General features: G+C 38.8%; 1 protein-coding gene across 2 annotated transcripts in view; it reads right to left on the reverse strand.

Moving 5' to 3' along the window:
* The window catches only part of PAPSS1 (3'-phosphoadenosine 5'-phosphosulfate synthase 1), a 56,640-nt gene that overhangs the window by 21,160 nt on the left and 9,578 nt on the right, over positions 1-25,902 (reverse strand). For both annotated transcript variants that reach the window (XM_076336865.1, XM_076336864.1), the window contains exons 2-7: positions 21,599-21,713; positions 17,792-18,027; positions 16,300-16,438; positions 10,922-11,040; positions 2,982-3,095; positions 919-1,030 (exon numbers count right to left, since the gene is read on the reverse strand). In XM_076336865.1, coding sequence (XP_076192980.1) covers positions 919-1,030; positions 2,982-3,095; positions 10,922-11,040; positions 16,300-16,438; positions 17,792-18,027; positions 21,599-21,710 — 832 coding nt within the window. In that variant the 5' untranslated portion in view covers positions 21,711-21,713. The remainder of the gene's footprint in view (positions 1-918; positions 1,031-2,981; positions 3,096-10,921; positions 11,041-16,299; positions 16,439-17,791; positions 18,028-21,598; positions 21,714-25,902) is intronic.

Raw genomic sequence — 25,902 nt, forward strand, 5'->3', positions numbered from 1 at the left:
GATACTCCAAAATAACAGGATGGCATTATGTTGCCTAGGATAGTATCCAAGAGACTTACAGAAAAGGGAACTAGAAAATGTAAGAGGGACAACAGGTGTCTGGATCATAGAACTGAAAGACAAGTGACTTTTTTTTTCTGCTATTTGGTCTCCAGCAAGAGATGAGTAATGCAGAAGGAAGTGGGAAGACAGGAATTTTTTCTATCCCTCTTTGATATAGAGTGCAAAAAAACCCTAAAAGGCTGGAGTGAAACAGAGCCTTCAAAGAGGAATAAATGAAAAATGACAGAGTATCACAATCAAATTCCAAAACCTGAGTATGTTATCACTTGTTGGTTACCTTAACTAATGCTTGCTCTTAGCCAATTGGTAATGCAAAATAAAATATATTCATTTAAATCATCACAGGATAATTACTAAGTCATGGTAATTCAATTACACATGACAATTGTCCATACTCAAGCCACCTCCTCAAATTCTGATTTCATATCTGCAATAGCTCCAGCACTCAAGTCAGTTTGTTGTCTTTTCCTTCATTACTATTACAGAACAAATCTTTTGGCACACAGAGCTAAACAGCAATTAAATTGCAATTCTGAATTCTAAAATCAATTTCTTCAATACAAATTAGAAACATGAATTTTAGGTTTAAATGTTTTTCAAAAATGAAAACAATTGAAAAACATAATTTGTAAAGGCAAAAAGACAAGACATTTAAATTCTAACACAATGGTAGGTATAAAAAGAATAAAACCATCAAGTTTAAAACTGATGATTATAATACACTATTCTCTTACCCCAGGTTGTGAACAAGCCTGATAACGTGTTACCACATCATCACTAAGAAGCAAAACATCAACAATATTTTAGAAGTAGGATTAGTTTGTTCAGTTTTACAAATGGTAAGTTTTACCCTACCATCGAGGAGACAGTCAAAGTGAAGGCACTGTAGGTATTCTCTCTCTCTCATAAAGCCATTCAGGGGTGTTGCCCAACCTTCTGCTAGCACTTGCACCCATTGCATATCCACCTTGTAAAGAAACGGAGAAATAGACTTAGAGCAGATAAAAGTTGTTGCTTAATGATTGACATCAGGTATTAATCATAATAGATCATGATTTACCCATAAAATGCAGGACAGTATAAATGGAAGATTTCTCAGTATTACAGTTTTTAATCACGAAGAATTCAAAGTTTCTACAAGTAAGAAAAAAAGAACAACTTGTTCCTCACTGTTCATATTTTTGGCTATTTTCCAGTCCTTACACTAGATCAAATTTCCATGTGTTAAAAACCAAACCAACAAACAAAAAAACAACCCCACAACAAACTTTATTTGTAAATGTTTGATAAAGTTCAACTTAACAGAATTAGAGAGTCCCACGTGCATTTATTTTTTTAACAAAGCAAGATAACCAAGAAAAAACCACAACACATACAATTACCACAAAAATATGAGAATTATGGAGGTGAATATTAAGAGGTCTAATCTTAAAACAGATCAGAAAGAAAATTTTTATTGCAGAAACTAGTGAGGCAATCCACAAGTAAAATTCTCTCGGGACTAGTACTTATTTTAGTTTAAGAGGTATCAGCTTACAGGGAATTTCCTTCCTTAGCACTTAAACAGTTACACTATGACTTAGTGTGTGGCCTCTATTATTTCTGCATGTGCATTACTAAGACTTGGTCAAGTCTTTGACAAAGACAGGCTTTGCTTGTGCAAGTCTCTTTTGCAAAGAGCATGACTAATTTTATTACACTGTTTAATTTATGCTGAGGCAAGTACAACACACATTTTCTTCCCAAGCTTACGTTATATACTTGCTTGATATTTAACAAACCCCTGGTTGGGAGTGGAGGGGGAAAGGATTTGTTTTTCTAGATAGGGAGCAATTTAGAATGGGACACTAGAGAAATTTAATAATGGTGACCTTAAATATTTATTCCTTATCAAAGCAATAAATAGTTTTACAGACACATATGTGAAAGGCATCTAGTAAGAGGCAGTGAAAGGAAGTATTAAAATTTATTATTAGTAGAAGGCTAGGCAAATTTTAAAACTATTTAATTCAGTGCTTAGTATGTCGTCTCAGTCCTTCAAAGTCAAGTTGCTGACTGCAGATGCTCAACTCTGAGCTTAGTCAGGTCCTAGATCAAATGCTTAGCTTTAAGTTCTAGTAATACTGTCAAAAAGCCAGTGAAAAAACTCACGCATTGTATCTGTGTTTAGGCCTAGTTCTTCAGAAAAAGAAGATGAGGTAGAACAGAAACACAGCCAGAAGCAGTTTTGTCTAATTTATCTGAGTTGGAAAATAATGCATTTAACCAAAATAAGAACAGTTGATCAAGCTGATCCACGCTTTTCCACATTTTCTCTGCTGAAAGCCAGAAAAGTAGCATGAATATGCTCTAACCAGAAAAAAACCCAATAAAGTAGATGTGATCATCTCTCTGTAGACTTAAGTTTGCAACTGTGTGAGCCCGGTATATAAGGTTACTATCATTCAGCTGAAGGTTACCAACAAGGAGAATCAAGAAGCAGTGACTGATTTCCTTCATATTTCTAGGTCATTACAATTCAAAATAAAAAGGTTTGTGTAAGTAAACTAAAAAAAAAAGTTAGTAATTCTTCTAGAAACAACTACTCATACAAGACATGCCAGGCATGGTTTAGTCCATGGATGCGGGGTGGGGTGGGGGGAGAGGCATGGGAGGAAGTCACTGTAAATTTAATCTCCAGGCTTGGGATAAACTAACACTATACCGGACATTATGAAATCACAAAGATTCAACTGTTATCTCTAGTAAGTGATCAAAGAAAACACAGATGCTGTGATTTCTCTCAAGAAAAGAGGGGAAAAAGTATATCAAGTTAGATTCTGTAACCAGTACAGGTATTTCAGCTATAACTACTTCTGCTGAGCAACAGATTAGACTGTCTTTCAACTTCAGCAATGAGACAACCAAACACACAATACCTTATTTATTTCCAAGGTTAACAGAGACTCAGCATCAGTTTTGGCCAACTGTAGCTTGTTTTCTGGCACATAAAGCTCTTTCACCTCATAAGAGGCATCCACTGGTACAATGTCCTGTATAAAAGGAATAAGCAGAACTTAATGTTTGCTCAGAATGCTTCTTGGACACTGAACACATGGTCAAGAAGTAAAATTCTAATGTTGCACCACCCTGTAGCAAGAGTTTATTCATTAAGCAATATTCACTTACTTAAAAAACCAGCACTATTCCAAGATTATGATACATTGCTTGCCAAGCTGCTGGCTTGAGTAACTAAAGTGAAACATTCTGACAAGAGATTTTTTTCTAAACCTTAAGTACCCCATATAATATTTAACTAGTAAATATTTAACTATTGAATTAAGTGCAGTTTTTCTGACTTAATGTCTACATTATCTACAGCAGAAAGGAAGACTATGCTTTTATACTTGCTAAAGAAGTAAAAAAAGTTTTAGAGACTGAGCATTTATAATTTAAGTCATTCACTATACAACATACATTAGAAGTGGTAACATGGAGATAAAAAAAAATATCTTTCTCAACTGAAAGTGATTAATACAGAAGTACAAATTAAATGTATTACCTACAGCTAATGACATAACACCAGTGTCCTAATCTATATACTAACACTTAGAACATTTAAATGAGGCCATCTGTGCATATATATGCAATGAACTGAAATCTAGTTTTATAACCAGAATACCGCAGAATATACATTTTTTATTTGAAAAAAATTCAGTTTTTCTCCATGTGTTTTAAACAAGACATTCTCACACCGCGATGCTCAAGACCTTAAACTTCTCGTAAGATATGAATATAAGGATAAAAACATAATTTAAAAACAAAAAGGGGGAGAAGGCCATGATGATAAAACTTTAAAGAATCTCCTCTGACAAAGGATGGTGTAAAATGTCAAAACCCAGTCAAATATTCCAGTGATATTCAGTAGCAAAAAAATCAGTGAAAAGCAGCTGCCAGTTCTTTTTAAAACAGGTTTTTCAGAGTTTTGGAAACTTTTGTAAAGTAATGCTTTACTTTTTGACAAAAAAAGCTCACCCTTACAGCAAAGTATATACAGACTGATAATAAGAATAAAGAAATTATATTTATTTTTCCAGTATATGCAGCCCAGAGTAAACAGGTATGTCTGTAGGAAACACAAAGTTTGCCCGAGCATTTTAAAGCATTTTTCCAAGCATTTATCAGACATTAGGCACTACCTCCATGAAAATAAAACAAAGGGAGTGGGATGATGAAAGCAAGTAGGAGATAAAATGACTGCGGGAGTAAAAAGACATGGTGAGTCTCACTGGCTGTTACATAATTCGTATCTCCAAAGACAAATAAAAGGAAAACAACTTAAACTCAGTCCATTATATATCAGACATCATTTGGGAAGCTGATTTTATTAGACAGTAAGTTAGGCAAAACCTGCCTTCTATTTTCTCTGCCTGAGCAGCAGCATTACAACCCAGGAGACCTGCAGCAGACTCCCACCACACCAATAAGCCCGGAATCACATAAAGGTATTGCCTGCTGTAAAGAACAGCAGACCTTGCAAGCAAAGTATAATGACTGAATACACATTATGCTGCTTCACAGAAGCTTCCCCTCTGGACCCTAGTTCATTACCATGCTAGAATGTCCTAATTTTACAAACCATCAAAAGCTTAAAATAAATGTGCATATTAAAAAGGTCTCTTCAAATACTATCCTGTTTTTAGTGTCCCACTAATGGGCAAAACAGTGAAGGAAAAGGTTTCACAATGCAGTTCCTGTCAACAACTTACCTCATTATAAGGATGTAAACAGCTTGAAGACAGTTCTAGCAACACCAAGTCAGACATTTAGAGAATTTGTAGGATTAGTAAACCTACATTCCCTTGCAGACATAAAAATGGTATTTAAAATAACATCTTAGATTTAAAAAAAAAAACCAAAAAAACCCCAAAAATAAACACAGCAGCAAGAGGAATCCATAGGTCTTTAAACTGTATGAATTTTAGGAAAATGCTAGGCTAGCAAGCCATCTAGTGACCGCGTTAAGGTAGTAACTTTACTCAAAGGTTCATTCTACCAAAGGATAAGTTAGATCCAAAAATAAGCTAGATGCTTTATGGGAACGTGCCTCCTTAGACTGCAGTGGTAGGTTCTTTGCTGATGCTATCTAACATCCTCAACAGTCTGTAAAGAAAGGGCCTTCAGGCAAGTTTCCATTAAATGGGCATTCACAAGTGACATCCAATTTACATTACTGAATGACTAGTCTTATAAGTTCATATTAATTGAGGTGTGAGACTGCTAAATTATTTATATATGGAAAAAACAAACAGAAGTATTTGCTTGACTATAATAATCACTTAAGTTTGGGTACCTACAGCTTGCAGGGAAGTTTGTCAGTACTTTAAGTATGGGGAAAACTGAAAAGTGCAATGACAGCTATGATCTTAACAGAGAGAGGTACAATTTTCTGGACTGAGGGCCTCTTTTCTGCCTCTCAGTTGTGTTCTATCACGTTTCAAATTCACTTGAGCCATAGAAACACTCCTCCTCTTGTGCTAACAAGAGGAATTTTCGACCCCAGCCATTCACTGCTGTTTCTCTCAAATGTGTAAAGACACCCTTTACACATTTGTTTTGGCCAAAGTAAGTCATGTTTAGCTTACATAGTACATCTGTATCAACCTAAATCATTTTGACCGAAAACATCTAGGAAATACTCATACAAACCTATGAGTCAGCAGATCTAACTGGATGATTGTTGCCTAACCAGAGTCTCTGCAATTAATATAGAATGGCTCTGAACAAAAACCTTGTCTGTGCCTTTTCCCAGAATACAGAAGTTAAAAACGAGAAAAGAAAGCAGAAGAAATAAGTAACAAAAATGACACCATCACAGTATTTAATGATTACACAATTCAATGTAACTGAAGCTTGTTCTTTAATAATAACTCCAAAATTATACATGCTTTTTTACCAATTTGAGCTACTGAAATCTCTTTCTATAACATTCAGTAGTATATTTTCAGAAGAAAACAACCACAACCAAAGCACACATACCTCAAAAACAGGAAATCCATAACTTAAAATACAGGAAGTTCTGCTTACTTTCCTAAGCATGAGAAGAAATCAATGTTTTATTGATGTGGGAATCACAGAAGTTGAATACTGAGGTGGGTTTTTTTAAATTATATGTAAAAGCTTATACTGGTTTCTGCTCATGGACTTACATCTTTACTGTTGTGTGTTTAAATCTTCACTGTAACAGTATAAAACTAATAGTATAATCTTGCATATCCTTTACACAGAGCGTGTTTTTTTTCCCCAGCTTCTCACACTAAATAACTATTAGCCTTATCACAGAATCACGGAGGAGCCTCTGGAGGTCATCTAGTCCAGCCTCCTACTCAAAACTCGTCCCAGTACAGCAGGCTGCTCAGGAACTTGGCCAATCAAGTTTTGAGTATCTGCAAGGATGGAGGCAACCACAGACTCTCAGGGCAACTTGTTCTAATATTTGACCATCTTTATAGTGAAAGGCTTTTTTCCCCTATGTCTAGTTTGAATTTCCCATATTTCGTCTCATGTCTGTTGCCCCTCATCCTACCCTTGTGCACCTCTGAGAAAAGCCTTCTCTATACCTTCCCATTGGGGTGCTAGAAACAGCAACAAGACCTCCTTTAGCCGTCTCTTCTCCAGGCTGAACAAGTCTACTTCCACTCAGCCCCTCCTTGTATGGCAACATGCTTCAGCCCCTGACCATCTTGGTGGCCTCGCGCTCAACTCACTCTAGTGCATCAATGTCTGCCTCCTACTGGGTGAAGGAGAAGGGCACAAACCTGGACATGGTATCCAGATAAGGTCTCAGAAGTGCCACATAAAACAGGAGAATTGCTTCTCTCGACCTGCTGGCTATGCTCTTGCTATTACAGTACAGTATGCAGTTGGCCTTCTTTGCTGCATGGGCACGTTTTCATAATGCTGACAAATGTTTCTATAATGCTGAACAATTTATTTCAGTTCTCTTGTATCCTCCTCATGTCTTAGGAAGAAAGATACTTTGTTTAGTTATCAAAAAGGTGAGTTATTCCACACAATGTCAGTGTATATCAAAGTTAAAAGGTAGGTATGCTGCAAGTTAATGTCACTGTACTGTATTTCATACAAATGCTTACTTCCAGCATTATAAACCATTTATAAAATCCCCATGGTCTGCACTTTGTCTTATGAATCCCAGTTTGTCCCACCCAATCACCTTTTGCTGTAGGTATTTGGTTTGAACATTGCGTCCAAACAAATAACAGTTGTATTCATACAAATTTTCTGCTGAAATGATTTTGAAAGCAGAAGGATACAGGAAACAAGGTTTCATGTAAAATAATGATTCAGTACCCAGCTAGCAGCTGGGTATAATTAATTGTGTCACATATACTCTACTGAAGGCCTAATTTACAGTCAAATAATGAAAAAGTGGGCTGAAGACCTGTAATGCCTGCTCTACATGAATGTTACAAATATTAAAAATACTAAGCTCCCATGTTTGCAAGTTTCTCAATAAAAACAAATACTGAAAGATGTTTTGGAGCCTGCTGCAATTCACGTCGATGACCAAGGTGATCACATGGAGTATTCTTTATTATCAAATTTTTGATAAGTGAAAGAGAAACTAGACAAGATTGAGAACTTTGCTCCAGAGAGAATCATTGTGTTGTTACAGTGATAGCTGCAGCATAATTTGAGGCAAAAAAACCCCCAAAACCCAGATGTACAGAACAGCAGAACCCATTTCTACGTATTTTCCAGCCTCAAGCTTCATATCTTACAAAAAAAGAGACTGACCTTATAAACCACAACAAAGAACAACCCCTAACTTCTACTCTGCTCCAAATTCTTGCCACTCCAAAATACAGAATTTTAATACAACTGCAGGCAATTGTGTGAATATAGCTAGGAAATCAGTACTATAAGTTACCATGAGGACCACCTTCCCAAATACAAGTAGAATGCTAAGCTTAGATAAGAAGTTGGCTGTAACTGTTGGGGGATGGGTGGGAGATGGAAGAAGGGAGAGAAAGTTTATACATACACTCACAGTGGATTGATCTAAATAGCAGTAGAATTGCACAATCAGATCCCAGTTTGGGGGGTGGTATTCGCAGAGCCGCTGCAAGTTGATGTCCCTAAGAATGGAACTTTTATACAAAGGTAGTTAAAAGTTTGAAGTTACCTACTGGAAATGCAACTCTTTCCTTGTACACTTTTGCACTTCCTTAACAATAAAGGTGGCATTCCTGAGCTACGACTTCTTCGGAAAATATTTTCCGGGCTCAATATTGAACTTATTCCATAGTAAGGAAATATGAACTTTGTGCAATGGGCTAGATCAGCTATATTTGTTGACAGGAAAAACAAGAATGAAAACAATGAAATCTTTACAGCCAAACACCCGCGCTAGGCTTGTCTGACTCCATTGGAAAGCATCAGCAGATTGAAAGCCAAATTTATCAAGCTCAAAAGCCACACAAGTCTTTCTGGCTGGAAAAAAAAAAAAAGGGGGGGTGCAAGCACTGATTTGTATAGTACTGAAAGCAGTTGGGGGGGAAGGAATTTTTCATATGACTCAGACTCAGTAGCTTTAGGAGATACTCAGCTTGCATTCTAGGTCCCTAGAAAGAACTTTAAAGTATCTATTGCATTTACATGCAAAGAAACCAAACCAGGTGACCCTCAAAACCAAGTTATACCACACAATAACTTTCCAGATTCAACAGCTGCTTATTACTCCTATTTGTGTGTGGTTACCTCCTTTTTCTTCCATAAAGGATTGAACATGTTTTTGGAAAAGACCTGGTAAATTTTTTTTCAGAGTTCTCTTCAAATATTATGAAAAATTCTAAGAACCAAATAATTCCACTACCTATAAAAGAACAATGTTTCAAATCCTTGTTTAATAAATATATAGGTGTGTATATCTGTCTATCTCAACACACGTTTATACAGTTCCAGCTGTCTTCTCTTCGCTGCCATTATTGTCTGAACTAGTATAAAAACAGTCCTTGAAATTCAAGGATTACCAATACTTTAAGCAGCCTTCTTCCCAACGTTTTTCACAGCTATTGAAACAAAACAAACATCCCAAATTATTTTTAATGCTGCTGGCCTATGGTCTTTTTCTTTACTAATCACAATGGATTACTAAAAAAAAACCACAGACACGGCTTGTTCCAAATAAAGGAAACCTACAGAAATTAGATTCTCAAGATATCACTGTATTAATATGGCCTGAGAACAAGACATGCCTGTTCAGTCATGCCTTGGTTTCATTGTCTCTCATTAAAGTAAGCAACCACTAAGTTATCTCGGCATTCATGATACTGTTGTCTGGAAAGAAAAAAAAATAAGTGCTAAAATATGCCTTAAGCAAAGGACAGAGAAAAGCTGACTGGGCCAGGAGCCAGCATTAGGCACTGTGTACCAAGTGTACTAATGCAAGACTTTGGGGATCACTATCTTGGCCCATGCGACATTGGTTTCTACAATTACCAAACATACTGAACTGTTCTTCTGAGCAGGAGGCGCAGGGCCTCCCAGAGTCAGGAACTGCCACCTCCCATAGGTGGGAGCTCCTACACAGCTCTCTCCTTTTTTCTTCAAAAAAATATTCAGATGAGCATTAGGGTAAAAATCTAGAATTCTGCTGTGGTTTTCTGCCCTGTCTTATCTCCTGAGCAACCTTGAGCAAGCAGTTATCTATTAAGAGTTTTCTTGAAAATTTAGATACAAGAGACTAAATCTCTCCAGAGCTGTACTGGCTCAGAGGGTTAAAATTAACTCCATGCTGGCTACATGATGAGGTCTTTTGCTTGTACCAACTTCAAGACTTGATGGAGCTTTACTCAAGCTACTGCCTACACCCTAAATTTCCAGAACATCCACCTCACAAAAAAACACATGAATAATTGTCTGCTAGAGTATATAAATTAAAATAATTGTCTGAAATGTCATCCTACTACCCACTGACTATAGATAAGACTGTAAGGAGACACATTTCTTCTACATGAAGATCAGCAAATTCTGGGGGTATGGTTTCAAGAGAATAAAGCCATTTCATGGCTGCCTTCACTTTTAGTGAGTTTTGGGTTTGGGGGTTTTTTGTCTATTTTGTTTTCTGTGGGTGGTTTGTTGGGGTTTGTTTGTTTGTTTGTTTACGTTGGGTAATGATCAGAATCCACTTAGCAGACAACAGGAGGAGGCCCGGAGGCTTCAAAAGGGATGGTGTAGATTGCAGGCATGAATGAGGAAAGAGACCTACCTTTTCAGAAGCTATGAACCATTAACTCAACTCAGTCATGTCAAGAACATCAGCTTCCTGAACCGCTCATTACACAATTGCAGGAGACCACTTTTACTAGTGCAAGAAAAACAGTGGAAACAAGGGAAACCAGACACAACCACAGCAGCCCCTATTTAGCCCAGCTGAAATTACTGTGTAAGTGCATCCCTGCCTCTTCAAATCTGCAGTATATATTAATTTGTACACTGTAGAGACCAAGTAAAAAATTTCAGACTCTTGCAAATGCTAGCAACCAATTTTAAAGTCAGCATTCATCATTGGTTCTGTAACAACTGAGACAACCTTCTCTCCCTTCCAGTTATCAATTATGATAATTAATATAAATTAATTTTCCACTTGTCCAAATCTTATTTGACAGAGATCAATGTTGTTGCAATGTTTAGGTTTAAAAAGGAAACACACAATAGGACAAGTTTAAAAGCTAGATTTTAAAGATGTATAAGCCTTTAACTCATAAAAACTGTCTCTGCTTTTCCCAGCACATTCAGATTGCAGGCACAAACGCTTTGAAAGAAGTTACTAAGATATATCTGCATTTCTGCTCACCCTCTCTTGAAGAAGTTCCACAACTTGTTGTATACAGTCATTCACATCACAGGAATCAGTTTTCAGCACAAGCTCTGGGGCTTCTGGTTTTTCATACTCAGAATCAATCCCAGTAAAACCTACAGAATATAAGACAAAAATCTTGAAGTGACTTTTTCCAAAAGATGACTATTTTAACATTGTTCACAGTTTTCTAGATATAAACCAACACAACAGGCAAGAGCACAGAGTTTTAGCTTCCTTAATACAGGATTTCTTAAGGAAATGAACAGTTTTTTTCTTTATCAGACCATCTGCTAATCCTACTACATGACTGCATCAAACTTCAGCATTCTGCAGCACATACATAGCACATTTTTGTTGGTGAAGTTATTTGGTTTATACTGTGAATAAAGAAAGGGGCACAGGCAGAACTGTGCACATCAACCCAGAGTTAGTCATCCATCAGCTGTCCTTCATTATTAGCTATGATTGATTGTTTGTTTGTTTTTAACACAAAGCCTGATGTTGAATGACCTGTATATATGTAAATTTACACTCATGCCACCAAGCAATATTCTGAAGAATACGGAATCCCAATACCTATTACATTAGTTTAGCTAACATACCCATCTTAAGATAGCTGTTAATGTAAGGTAGATGTGTGTGTTTATTGTAGTTATAATAACTATTGTCACAGACTGTACAAGCTACCAGTGACACTTGTTCTGGCCTACTTAGCTAGCAATCTGCTTTGAAACAGAGGAGATTCTGACTAACCATGCATAAACAAAAAGGAAAAATCAAGCCCAAAGGCAAAGCATGCAAGCACAAGTCAGATCTGCAGCAGAAATACCAGCTGGGCTACAGCAACTGAACATCTGCATACTCTGCAATTGTAAATACAAACATTAAAACTCAAGTTTTTCACTTCAGACTTAAATATTCTAATATTAATACTAATATTCTAATATTAATACTAATTAAAATTAGTAGCTTAATTCCCCATCTAAGAAAAAGATCAATTGCTGCAGTACCCCACGTGATAAAGAAAGGCCGGTATACGTTCCAAAAACTGTATATTTTGTAAGCATCTGATTACTGGAGGAGTGGGAATAGGGGGCAAAGAAAGCGTCCCATTACCATTGCAGGAGAAAGAGAAGATAACAGTTGTTGACATTCCTTGTGAACAGGCAAGTTCAGTTAATTTTCATCCTTCATATATCAGATAGGTCATAAGATACAGCCACTGCTAGACCCACTTGTAGCTTACTCAGGCACTGTATACCTCACTACCACTTCTAACCTGATCAACACGTGGCTCAGGGGCTGGTGCTATCAGTGGAATTTTGGCTTTTTTGATCACGGAGAGGTTTACATGGCACTGGGCCTGCTGGCGGCAGATGGAGTCCAGCTGTCTCACAAGGGGAAAAGGATCATTGCTCATGAATTGGCAGGGCTCATCGAGAGGGCTTTAAACTAGGTTCAAAGGGGGAAGGGGATAAAACCAGGCTCACTAGAGATGAGCCGAGGGGTGGCGTGCCGATGCCGGGGGTGAAATCGATAGCCCAACTCAAGTGCATCTACACCAATGCACGCAGCATGGGCGGCAAACAGGAGGCACTGGAAGCCATTGTGCAGCGGGAGAGATATGACTTAGTCGCCATCATGGAAACATGGTGGGGTGACTCTCACGACTGGAGTGCTGCAATGGATGGCTATAGACTCTTCAGAAGGGACAGGCGAGGAAGGAGAGGCAGTGGGGTGGCCCTGTATGTTAGGGAGTGTTTCGATTGTCTAGAGCTCAATGATTGTGATGATGGTACGGTTGAGTGTCTATGGGTAAGGATGAGGGGGAAGGCCAACGAGGCAGATATCCTGCTGGGAGTCTGTTATAGACCACCCAACCAGGATGAAGGGGCGGATGAAGCATTCTACAAGCGGCTGGCAGAAGTCTCTCAATCGCTGGCCCTTGTTCTCGTAGGGGACTTCAACTTCCCGGATGTCTGCTGGAAATACAACACGGCAGAGAGGAAGCAGTCTAGGAGGTTCCTGGAGTGTGTGGAAGACAACTTCCTGACACAGCTGCTAAGTGAGCCTACCAGGGGAGGTGCCTCGCTCGACCTGCTGTTTACTAACAGAGAAGGACTGGTGGGAGATGTGGTGGTCGGAGGCCGTCTTGGGCTTAGCAACCATGAAATGATAGAATTCTCGCTTCTTGGTGAAGTAAGGAGGGGGGGCAGCAAAACCGCAACCATGGACTTCCGGAGGGCGGACTTTGGCCTGTTCAGGACGTTGGTTGAGAGAGTCCCGTGGGAGACGGTCCTGAAGGGCAAGGGGGTCCAGGAAGGCTGGACGATCTTCAAGAAGGAAGTCTTAAAGGCGCAGGAGCAGGCTGTCCCTGTACGCCGTAAGAAGAACGGGCGGGGAAGACGACCGGCCTGGCTGAACGGGGAGCTCTTGCTGGGACTCAGGAAAAAAAAGGAGTTTACCGCTTGTGGAAGAAGGGGCAGGCGACTCCAGAAGAGTACAGGGATCTCGTTAGGTCGTGCAGAGAGGAAATGAGAAAGGCAAAAGCCCAGCTAGAACACAAACTGGCCGCTGTCGTTAAAGACAACAAAAAAAGTTTTTACAAATATATTAATGACAAGAAGAAAGCCAAGGAGAATCTCCATCCTTTATTGGATGCAGGGGGGAACATTGTCATCGAGGATGAGGAAAAGGCTGAGGTACTCAATGCCTTCTTTGCCTCAGTCTTTAACAGGCAGACCAGTTATCCTCAGGGTACTCGGCCCCCCGAGCTGGAAGACAGGGACGGCGAGCAGGATGAACCCCCCATAATCCAAGAGGAAGAAGTTAACAACCTGCTACGCCACCTGGAGGCTCACAAGTCTATGGGGCCAGATGGGATCCACCCGAGAGTGCTGAGGGAGCTGGCGGAGGTGCTCACCAAGCCACTCTCCATCATTTATCAGCAGTCCTGGTTAACGGGGGAGGTCCCAGATGACTGGAGGCTTGCCAATGTGACACCCATCTACAAGATGGGCCGGAAGGAGGATCTGGGGAACTACAGGCCTGTCAGCCTGACCTCGGTGCCAGGGAAGATTGTGGAGCGGTTCATCTTGAGGGCGCTCACAAGGCATGAGCAGGACAACCAGGGGATCAGGCCCAGCCAGCATGGATTCATGAGAGGCAGGTCCTGCTTGACCAACCTGATCTCCTTCTATGACAACGTGACCCGCCTAGTGGATGAGGGAAAGGCTGTGGATGTGGTCTACCTGGACTTCAGTAAGGCCTTTGACACTGTCTCCCACAGCATTCTCCTAGAGAAGCTGGCGGCTCACGGCTTAGACAGGTGTACTGTTTGCTGGGTCAAAAACTGGCTGGACGGCCGGGCCCAGAGAGTTGTGGTGAATGGAGTCAAATCCAGCTGGCGGCTGGTCACGAGCGGTGTTCCCCAGGGCTCAGTACTGGGGCCGGTCTTGTTCAATATCTTTATCAATGATCTGGATGAGGGGATTGAGTGCACCCTCAGTAAGTTTGCAGACGACACCAAGCTGGGCGGGAGTGTTGATCTGCTCAAGGATAGGAAGGCTCTGCAGAGGGACCTGGACAGGCTGGATCAATGGGCCCAGGCCAGCTGTATGAGGTTCAACAAGGCCAAGTGCTGGGTCCTGCATTTCGGCCACAACAACCCCATGCAGCGGTTACAGGCTTGGGGAAGAGTGGCTGGAAAGCTGCCCGGTGGAAAAGGACCTGGGGGTGTTGGTCGACAGCCGGCTGAACATGAGCCGGGCAGTGTGCCCAGGTGGCCAAGAAGGCCAATGGCATCCTGGCTTGTATCAGAAATAGGGTGGCCAGTAGGAGTAGGGAAGTGATTGTGCCCCTGTACTCGGCCCTGGTGAGGCCGCACCTCGAATACTGTGTTCAGTTTTGGGCCCCTCACTACAAGAAGGACATTGAGGTGCTGGAGCATGTCCAGAGAAGGGCAACGAAACTGGTGAAGGGTCTGGAGAACAAGTCTTATGAGGAGCGGCTGAGGGAACTGGGACTGTTTAGCCTGGAGAAGAGGAGGCTGAGGGGAAACCTCATCGCTCTCTACAACTACCTGAAAGGAGGTTGTAGCAAGGTGGGTGTTGGTCTCTTCTCCCAAGTAACTAGCGATAGGACGAGAGGAAATGGCCTCAAGTTGCGCCAGGGGAGGTTTAGATTGGATGTGAGGAAAAATTTCTTTACTGAAAGCGTGGTGAAACATTGGAACAGGCTGCCCAGGGAAGTGGTGGAGTCCCCATCCCTGGAGGTATTTAAAAGACGTGTAGATGAGGCACTTAGGGACATGGTTTAGTGGGCATGGTTGTGTTGGGTTGACGGTTGGACTCAATGATCTTAGAGGTCTTTTCCAACCTCAATGATTCTATGATTCTAAAGTGACACAATTCTGTTATGGGGCTTGTAAAATTAACAAAATATTAAGGAAGTACTACAGCACAAATAGGATTCTGTACAGAACTATATCTTTGTATCATGCTATCTCAAGCCATCTTGCTTTGATTCTGAGCAAACCTTAGTTCAGCCTTATTTATTCCTGGTCTTCACATGATATATTTGGTAGCGCTAGAAGTATCGAGCAACAAGTCATGCGGAATGTCTTAGATTTCTTGAATTTTATATCACTTTTGATTAATGGTGAGTTCATCATTACAGCATCTGCTAACACAGCACCTGAAAGTGATTACTTTAAAAACTGCTTTGCTTCTTAATACACATAAAAAGTGCTGTCGTCAGCCTCTGCAAACTATAACACAGAGCAAAGAAGCACCTGAAACAATACTTGCAAAGAGTGATCATACATTTAAGCTTTTTTTTATTGCAGGCTGTACTTAAATCTTGATCTGAGGCTGGGGATAGGAAAGCATTTTCATGGGCACTAGCATAGAACCCTAATTTCAAAATAAAAGTTAGTCTCTTCAGAAGTGTACTTAATGGTCTTTACAGAAAGATGGTGATCATGCTTTACTTTTTGTAAGAAGTTAGTAACTCTTATTAATGCAATTCTTTATAAACTTCAGAGAGAATTAGGCTCTTTTTTAACTAGTCAATGGACACACAAGGGAGATAGACTAATCGTCAATCATAAGAGCTTGCAATAGAAACTATGTAATCTGCTCAAGGTTTTTCGATGTGAGGATAGCCAGTTTTGCCCTTTTACTCTCCTATGCATTTAACTACTCAGTTGCATGAGCTAGAAGTCAATGCCAATTTTCTGCTCGGTCCTGTCCCCAGTCCTTGCTGCTTTTAAGGGTGGTACACTCACAGACTTGAGCACACCCGCTTATGTGGAGTCAAATTACACCAATGTTTCACTTATACAGAAAGTATGTGACTACATCTAGGTTCACCTTTAATTTCTCCAGCCCTGGCTTTCTTGTAGAGTCCTTTAACATCTCTCTGCTCACAGACATGCAATGGAGCATCCACAAATACTTCAAAAAAAGGCAAACTTGCCCCTTCATGAATTCGTCTGGCATTATTACGATCCTGAAAGAAAATAGAAAAAAACCTAAAAGATTGCACCCACATATTGTTATTGTCTTTCTGCTTTTGAAGTTCATTTTAAAGAAGCTGATAGTAAAATGTAAACAAGTTTTCAAAGTTTGAAAAAAGAAACATGATCTGATCAACCGGTGCCTTGCAAGCTACATCAGTTTGGCTACAGTTCATCACATTGTAAAAGCTGACATGAAGATCTGAGACAGTTTACATTAACCTGATTTATAACAAAACAAACCAAACAACCCAGGCATAGAGTGCAGAATTTTCTATACCTGCCCCTATCTTAAGAGTTACATCCCCAAATTACATCTGCCTAGCTCACTAAAGTCAGAGGAGGTATTATCTGCTGCTCCTGATACTACCACCCTTCTCTCCAGAGCACCAGATTTCTCTACATTCGTTAATCTGACAAGACTTGTATACTCCAAATATTATTGTATTTGTATGGCTTGCCAAGCATTGAAACAATTGGTGAATTTCATTTAGAGAACAAAAAACACTCAAAGAAATCCACTAAAACCATCTCTTACTAAATATGGTTATTTTTCCTCATATCTAAAGAATTCTGTTTTATTGCAGGATCTTGAGTTCCCCAAATTATTATCAGAAGAACTGTTTATACCACTATAACCAAAGAAATAACACCTTCTCATGCTGTGAAATGTCTGAGCTACAGCCCCTGGGTCATTCTTCAAGATACTTGGTGTTCACACATCCTTTTTGTCTCTCCTATCCGTGTTCTCATACACAGATGAAAAAAGTCTTCACAAAACAATGTGAACATAGATTTAGGTTAATTTTCACTATTATCTAATGTCATGTTGTATACACAGCATGAAATAAAGTAAAAAGAACTATGGGCAATTAAACATCTTTCCCTTAAGCCACTTGGTAAAATACAGCTCACGCCATTCATTTACTGAGGGAGAAGCTGCTTTTAGAAACAATTTAACTGAGTCTTCAGGTTAAGTGTATACCTAGTCTTCATATTTATGAAGTACTGGAATCTACATGGATCAAACAAGATACTGTAATTTTAAGACTCTTTTTGGAGTATCATTTGGGTTTGTTCCTAATATTAGATTAATAATTCTGCCTAATAGACTGAAGGACAGTTCCAGTTATAGGGCTAATGTAAACTTTTTTTATATTTAAGATTAATGTTTCTGAAATTTGAGTAATCATCTCTAGAAAGCACAAATGTCAAAAAACCCAAACAAACAGGCAAGCATTTGATTCTGGCTAGGTTCAGTGAGGGATTCCTACAACTAAAATTCTGAGTGACATTTTGCATTTTTTATTTTCCCTACACTTTATCTAGAGGGTTTTCACATTTACCTGAGTATAAGGAGAGATGAAACTAGTAATGCACACCAAACCAGCATCTGCAAACAGTTTAGCAACCTCAGCAATACGACGGACATTTTCTTCTCTATCTTCTGGTGTGAAACCCAGATTCTTATTAAGGCCTTGGCGAATATTGTCACCGTCCAATGTGTAGCATGGAATACCATGGCATACTAAATACTCCTCCAGTGCCATGCTCACTGTAGTCTTCCCAGCACCAGATAGACCTAGAATATATATTTATATTGTTATTGAATATTATACACATAGAAACAAGATAGGGCAAGTTGTAGTACATGTACCACTGCTAGTATGAAAAACCCAAAGTGACAAGCGGCAGCAGCAATGCCTTTCGGAGATGCTTACCTGCAATATAAGCCAAGTGCCTTTTACACAGACAATAGGTATAGGGAGAGTAAGGCACAAAGTTAAGTGCGCAATTAAAAGCAGACAAAAGACTTCGGCCTTGAGAACTGCTGCTGCTTATAGAGGTGGTGCACATTCCCCAGTGCTGCTGCTGGCAGTTGTTACTACCTGAGCGAACTAAATTCAGAAACCCAACACAGAGTTAAGATGTTACATTTATATCAGAAGAGGAAGATCTCACACTGAAGTGAATTTCAGTCAACAAAAGAAATGGGGTCAGACCAAACCACACTCTGTTCTTATTTCTTGCAGAATAACAGCACTGAATTAGACACCACAGACACAACAAAACTCACTCACTCAAGACTCACACACCACAGTCATGCTCCACTAACTGGAGTGTGTCAGAAACAAGCAAAGACAATTTTAATATTCAACTTTGGTCCAGTTCAGAATCTTCGGCAACAAACCTTTGAACAATTGAGAAGTCTTGCTGGCACTAAGAAGTCTACCGTTTGCTTTAAGTTGGAAATGTATTTAAATAATTTTCTAGACTGGATTTCAGGAGTTTAAATGGAGCACATGCTTCAGCTTATACAGGGCAATCAATTCCTAAATGGGACACAAACTCAAATATTCATAAGATGACATTAATCTTTTGAATAAGAAAAAAGAATAAGGGTAATGGTAGTCTAAAAAAAAAATAGAACTAGTGGGTGAAGAAAAATGTTTTGATCTTTATTAGTGGTGGTTAAGATTTATTCTAGCTTTCAGAGAAAGAAGCAAAAAAATCACACAAAAGAACAGTTTGGTATTACTTCCAAGACTTTACAGCAAAGGACGACAATCATGCTAACAAGCATGTTCCAAGAAAACACAAAGTGCAAAGGAAACCTTGACACCTGCAATAGTTTAGGGTAATTTAAAGAAGAGGAGTCATTGCATTAGTTCCTCCTTCACTCAATTTAATATCCAGAAGATGCAGAGCAGTCTACTGAAAACATAAGAATATGTGTATCCCAGAACAAGTCCTACATAAGAACTTAAGCCAACACCTCTGTCTCAAAAAAAGCCCCCGCATCCATCTCACAGATTTCAGTATGGTTTGGCTCATACTCAAAACTCTAAAAAAAAAAATTGCAGAGTTGTGAATAATGACTTATCATCATCTATACAAATTATCTACATTTTCTTGGACAACTCAAGTTCCTTGTGTCAATGCTTACCCGTCTACTTTGAAAACAGCAACAGCTATACATGATGAAGCTGAATGTTATGACTTAAGCCAGAACCAGATTCCAAAAGGGGAGGTCCTGCTCTCTTGCTCTCCCCCTTCTCTCCACTCACACCATCCTACTTCTATTATTCCACAACCTCTGGTGCCCATTAGCCAACTCAGTTTGCTAATTTTTTTTTCCTTTTTCTCCCCCCCCCCCCCCCCCCCCCCCCTTTTTTGTGTGTGGGGAGGCTGTGTTAAGTTCACTGATGATTTAGCAAGTTGAATCAGCTCAATGCTGGGCTGCGCAAACACTACAGCTTGTGCGAGGCAAGAGAAGGAAAGCAAGGCTGGAAACAGAATAGTCGTCTTCTGGCAGTAATTAAGCACACCCCGCCCTAGAAAATAAGCATGGCAGTCCAAATTAAGATTTCAGCAACTTCATCATTTACTTCTCATTGATGCAGTCTTTGACTTGCAATTTTTGTCCCCACATCTAGCTTGCTATTCACTCAAATGCTCTAGCTTTTCACACATCATTTGGTCTCTGATGTGTAATGAAATGCAAAAGTTAACGTTATATAATAATGAATTTTAAAAACAGCTTTTGAGCTGACAAGTCTTCAAAATAACTTACACTCTCAAAATTGCATATTATTTTACACATGAAAGTAATGCTTTTCCACATTTTTGATACATTCCTCAGGGTTTTTTTTACTAGGACCCTCTGACTCGACAGCACAAGACATTCATTAGAATTTAGCTCTCAAACAAATCTTAGCTTAAAAATGAAAAGTGATCTCTGAAATAATTTTCCACACACTCCCAGCCCATGAGTGCTGAAGAAGTGAGAGAATCTTGAAGGGAGTATACCACCGTTTCAGCTTTTATTCTAAAGCTCAGCAGAGTTTTGAAGACTCATGTTTGCACAGTTCTAGAATGGGTAGTATTGCTTACTTCAATACCTACAGTCCATTTCACTCCCTAACATTAGTGCTCAAACGTCTTCAATAATCTAGCTTCCCCAACACACTCTTCTTAATACCTTACAGCCTTCCTACTTTTCTGTATTCTACCACCACCCTTCTTCCTCCTGAAAAAAAGGAAATTGGGCATTAAGATTACATTTGTTTAAGAAGAATGACGACTGGAAAATGTTGCCGTGTAGATAACTGAGAAAACATTTTTATCATGACCTTTTTCAAAAGGATATTAATGAATTACCAGGAGAAACAGAAAGGCAGCCTACCAGATCATTCGAGCATTGAGAGACAGGCTGGAGCTACGTGACAGAAATAGGGAGAGAAAGGGCTCCATTCTTTTACCAAAGGAATACTTGACAGCAAGCTACTGTATCAAATCTGTTTGGAATGTCTCTCAGCAATTTGTTATCAACTACTGCTTTACCTTTCACACACATTCATTAACACTAGTGGAAACAAATTTTACTTAGTGTAGTAAGTTTCTCTAATACTCTGTGAAGATCTTTTGTATCGCAATACAACAGTGCTCTAAATGGTTTACAAACTAACTAACACATTTTGTTTATTTATTTTTTATTTTCAGTTTTAACTGAAAAAAAACTCCAAAGGAAATATGTTAAAGCTTCCACAAACTTTGAAAGACAGAACAAAAAAATCCTCTCACAGTTATGAAACAAAGCTGTCTTCCATAATTTACTTACCTCCTCTTTTTACAGTCAAAACAATTCAGTGAAAAAAACATGGTGCTGATTTAAAAAAATAACTCCCAGTATGCATTGCCTTAACATGCAATTGCTGTCCAAAGGCATACTGAAATGTTATTTCAACCCAAGGAGACAAGAACTTTCCAAAGAAAAGAGACCTTTACAACAAAGATTCAGAAACACGGACTAAAAAAAAAAGTTAGGTTTCATTTGTTAATAGGTAAAATGGACAGTGAGAAGAGCCAGAATTGGTTAAAACATGAAAACCACCCCCCACACACTCCAAAACTCAACCAGAATTAAGCAGCAGACAGTGCCAAATAAACAATGCTCCTCGAGCATTGAACAAAATACATTCTCAAGTTACTATCTGTCCTAGAGCAATTCTACCTAAAAATAATAATAAAATTGCATCAAGGTCCTAGATTCCACAAACATTCAGCTTTGCATGAAAAAAAGGAGCTACAGCCAAGTAGCTTTTCAGAAGAGTAACTAAAATGAAAGGATCCTCAGAAATCCGTGACTGTACCTGTTAACCAGACTGTGCAGCCACGAAAACCACTTCTTGTTCCTACCACTTGGCCTCTCTTATTCCTGCTGACATGATGAGCTTGGTAGGTAACATTGGTTGCTCTCTGCATTCCCTGTAAAAGAAGCAGTTGATTAGGTCTTTAACTTCTGAAAGGGTGAGCTGGCAAAGCATACTAAAACTTTATTCACAGACACAAAGAAAGACTTGGAGACAGACCAATGGAAGTAAAAACAATACCCAATCCATCAGCCGCAGCACAGATCAAAGGACACAGAGGAAATTAGAAAAGCCACCCATAGCAAACCACATCCCTTGTGCTCCTTCTGTGAAACTTGGGATTGCCAGGTTAGGTGTCTACTACTTTCAAATACAACTTGTTTAAGAAAAATCAACTATAAAAATAGAGATGAACTGCTAGAGCTGCTAGACTTGACTTCTGTTCAAGTAATTTAAATCTAAGAAGGTCAAATGGATTCTCTCTCTCTCTCAGCTAAAGGTTTCTGTCATAAAACAGCCTAACATTGGCTCATTTTTAACTCTTAAAAGGCCTTTTCATTGGAAACTATGCACGTCTGGTCCAACTTTCAGTTCAGCAGACACACCTCCAAACCACTCTGCCTTTACCTATATCTTCGGTCTCCAGAATTGAGACAGTTATCATATATTCTGAGTGTTTAAAGAAAGTATTATTTCTAAGTGACTTATTAAATAATTTACTTAAAAAGATGGGATTTTTGTAATATAGTCTTAATTAAAACAAAGCTGTTACAGACTTTCTTAAAACTATTTATTCATCATAATAAGCTGCTGTACAAATATCTTAAGTAAGATGACACTGCTGTCAAACACATTTCACAATCTAAGGCAAGGGAACCCACAGGAAGATCAGCCTCAGCATTCCCTTAAGCTTTAATGGTATGTAGTCATATGAACTTTGTTCATAAAAGATCAAGACCTCAGATAACCATACAGATCATGAACAATCAAACAGAAGAGCAGGCTTAAGAAAAAAAAAAAGGGGGGGGCGAGAGGGATTAGTGGTATATGTAATGCTGCTTTGACTTCTCTTGCTCACAAACATATTGCAAGATATTTGCACTATCTTCTCTTTCATCATTGTATCAGTGCTAGCTGGAAAGGAAAGCACTTATGACATTTAATTAAAAAAAAGAAAGAAGGGAGGATATTGATCTATGGAGTACTAGCAGAGAGCTGTTCATAGTTTTAGAGAGAGACACCACAAAGTAGCGTTAACAGAAAAATGGTGTCTACTTGTGGCTTCAAGAACTGCTGCTACATCATTCTTCTGTAGAAAAACACTTCAAAAGTTTATCTATAACTTAATTGGAAATTATGAATTTGTGTGATTGTATGTCCCCACTTCTATACACAGCTGGGCTCATAGTTATACAAACAAAAACTCAAGGTAGGAACAGATGTTCAAGTTTTTAAATACAACAATTCAGTAATTCAGTGGTGACAGTCCAGCATCTAAAATTAGATGAAGACTGAATGCCAAGACATAAGAAACCACCACCTGCAAACAGGTTATAACTATACAAAATGAAGTTATACTTGCTGATCATGTTATCTTCAAATAATTTATCTCCTAAAACAAAGCTGGTTTGCACACGAAGTCAATGCAATACAGCTAACTAAAACCAGAAGTCAAAGAGTCAAAAAAATCAAAAAGTCTTTCTTCTTATAGTAGAAACAGTTATGCACTACATAAAATTGGAGATCTCAGCAAGCAAATGCATAAATTGTGGAATTAAAAACAACAAAAAGAATTTAAGTACTTAGCCTTCAATTAAAGGAAATATATACTGTGCATAATGAACGTACACAGCAATTCAAACTAATACATTAATAGCAACATTCTTTCTCATTAATTTCAATTGTACTGTATTTTATCAGGCACTGGATACACAGAAGACAGTCTCAAAGCACAGCTGCCATGCCACCGTCTCAGTAAGCTCTTTTACATTAAAAGATAAAAACACACATGCTTTGCTTTTGACTCCAGGCAATGAGTCTATTATCAGACTGAAATACTTTGGAGGTCAAATGTCTCATCCAAGGAGACTTCTTCCAGTCTGTATTCAGTAAGTTACATCATTTTTATTCATTTTCTAGAACTAGCAAAGCAGCAATGAAACTGATCAGGGTATTGCACTAGGAAGCAGGCAAGAAGGATTCTTAAAATGATGAAAAAGACACAACTTTAAAAAAGAAAAAACAAAAAAGTATCAAGTAACGAATCAGCAGAGACGACAAATCACAGCAACGAGAAGGCCAACAGATTGCTAGAGGAGAAGGCACACAAGTGCAACAGAGCAGGCAGCAAGCTCTGTGGTGGGACAACGATCCATCTGTACTTCAGAAGCAGGCATCTAAGACTAAAGGTTATAGTGCCGAAACAGTCTGAATGCACTCAGAAACACACCCATCACCAGCAGCCCCACCTTTTGTTTATGTGCTCATGCACACAAACAAGACAGCTCAGTAGTACTCCTGGGCAAAGCAGTAGCAAAATCCTCCTTATCTTCCAAGAGAAAACAGCTTTTTACAGAGGTGCTCTAAAGAGTTAATAATTTAGCAAGTCATTCTCTCTTGCTGAAAAAAAAAAACCAAACAAACCTAGTCATGTTTCCTAATCATGTCCACTTTGCTACTGGATGATTCACTACCACCACTGAGCAACAAAAGCTGAACATTGGATCCTCAACAACGTAAGTTTTTAATTACTATCCCTGATATATACACTTACTACAAATATTGATGTGGCACAGAAAAATAGTCAGGAGCAGAAATCAGTGGCTCACATTGGTTTTGCTCTTAAATTATTTAGCCAGTCTTCAAATTCCTGTACATAAAATTTGATGAGTATCAATTGATGAAATTAAATGGCCATCCAAAATGATAGCAGAAACAAAGAACAGTCATTTCCTTTTACACTATATCAAAGCCTCGCTCACCTTGGAGACTCATTTCTTTTAACATTGATAATATGGAACATAAGAAAATGAGTAACAGAAAAACTCAATGTGATGAGCAAGTACTCTCTAAAAAAAGCTATTTTAAATTTCTTAGCCTAATTACATTCACTATAATAGTCCCTACTGAAAGGACACGCTAGATTTTTGTAAAGGGGCTAATGAAAAAAAAAGGGCATTAATCTCAAAGGTCTATTTATCTTTTTTTTTTCTTAAAAACATTGGAAATTTCCTCTCTAATTTGCCGACAACAGTATTTCTTCCACCCTGTGTTACACATTAAGTGCTTCCACACTACTTATACAAACACTGCATTTTAATATTTTTCCCTCCTACTCACCATGTTAAATAGAAATAATGCTTCAGTCCACTGTGTTTCATTATAACAGTAATGTCAGTTGAGAAGGCTGACATATCCTTCCTTTCTTCTCCCCCACTATGCTAGTTTGTTTCTCACATGAAATCCGAAGTGCCATAATAGGCTAATACCTTTGTACTGAAGATAAAAAAATTGGAGTATTAAAGTAACAAGCCTTTCACAGATGTGCACTGTAATGATAAGAGAGCAAGGAAGGACGACTCCGCAGCTTACTTTTTTTGGCATAAAGGTAACCTTTTAGCTTTGCAGGTAGTTGACCAGGGAAATGAATACAGACATCTAAGAACTATGGGAACAAAAGAAAGAAAGAATTTCCTTTTGGGGACCAAAAGGAAATACTAACTCTGTCAATTTCTCTATGTAAAGATTTGCTGAGATAGACTTGACCCATATTTTTTTTCTTATCTTATTCTTGACATTTTGCCCAGTTGCAACTATAGTTTGTTTTTTTTTTACCAAAGCCAAATCTGACTATCAGTGCCAAACACCTTTGATGTAAGAACTCAGATCAGACATCCAGATGAAGAGCAAACCCAAGTTGCAACACCAAGATCAGAAGACAGCAGAAAGAAAAGATTATTGCTTAATTGTTTCATAGTTAACAGACATATCACTACACTGGCATAAACTGAATTTATTCTTCATTACTTCAGAGCAACAATGAAACATTGTGCTTCTACAGTCACTTCACATCAAATTTTAACTTTTCACAAAGCAAGACCTCTGGGGTAAGAAGTAAAGCTTTCAATGGCAAGCAGAGACTCCCCAAGCTACAGCACCAACTTGAGACAGCTTTGAGGTTGAAAGCATCAGGAAAGAACCGTGTAAAAAACAGGAGTGGTTTCTATACAAACCATAGATACTCAAGAAGCTGCGGCTAATTCCATATTCTTCTGCTCTAAGGTGACAGTGTCGATTCCCCAAGC

The sequence above is a fragment of the Aptenodytes patagonicus genome, chromosome 4 (genome assembly GCF_965638725.1).
Source record: "Aptenodytes patagonicus chromosome 4, bAptPat1.pri.cur, whole genome shotgun sequence".
Classification (NCBI taxonomy): Eukaryota; Metazoa; Chordata; class Aves; order Sphenisciformes; family Spheniscidae; genus Aptenodytes; species Aptenodytes patagonicus.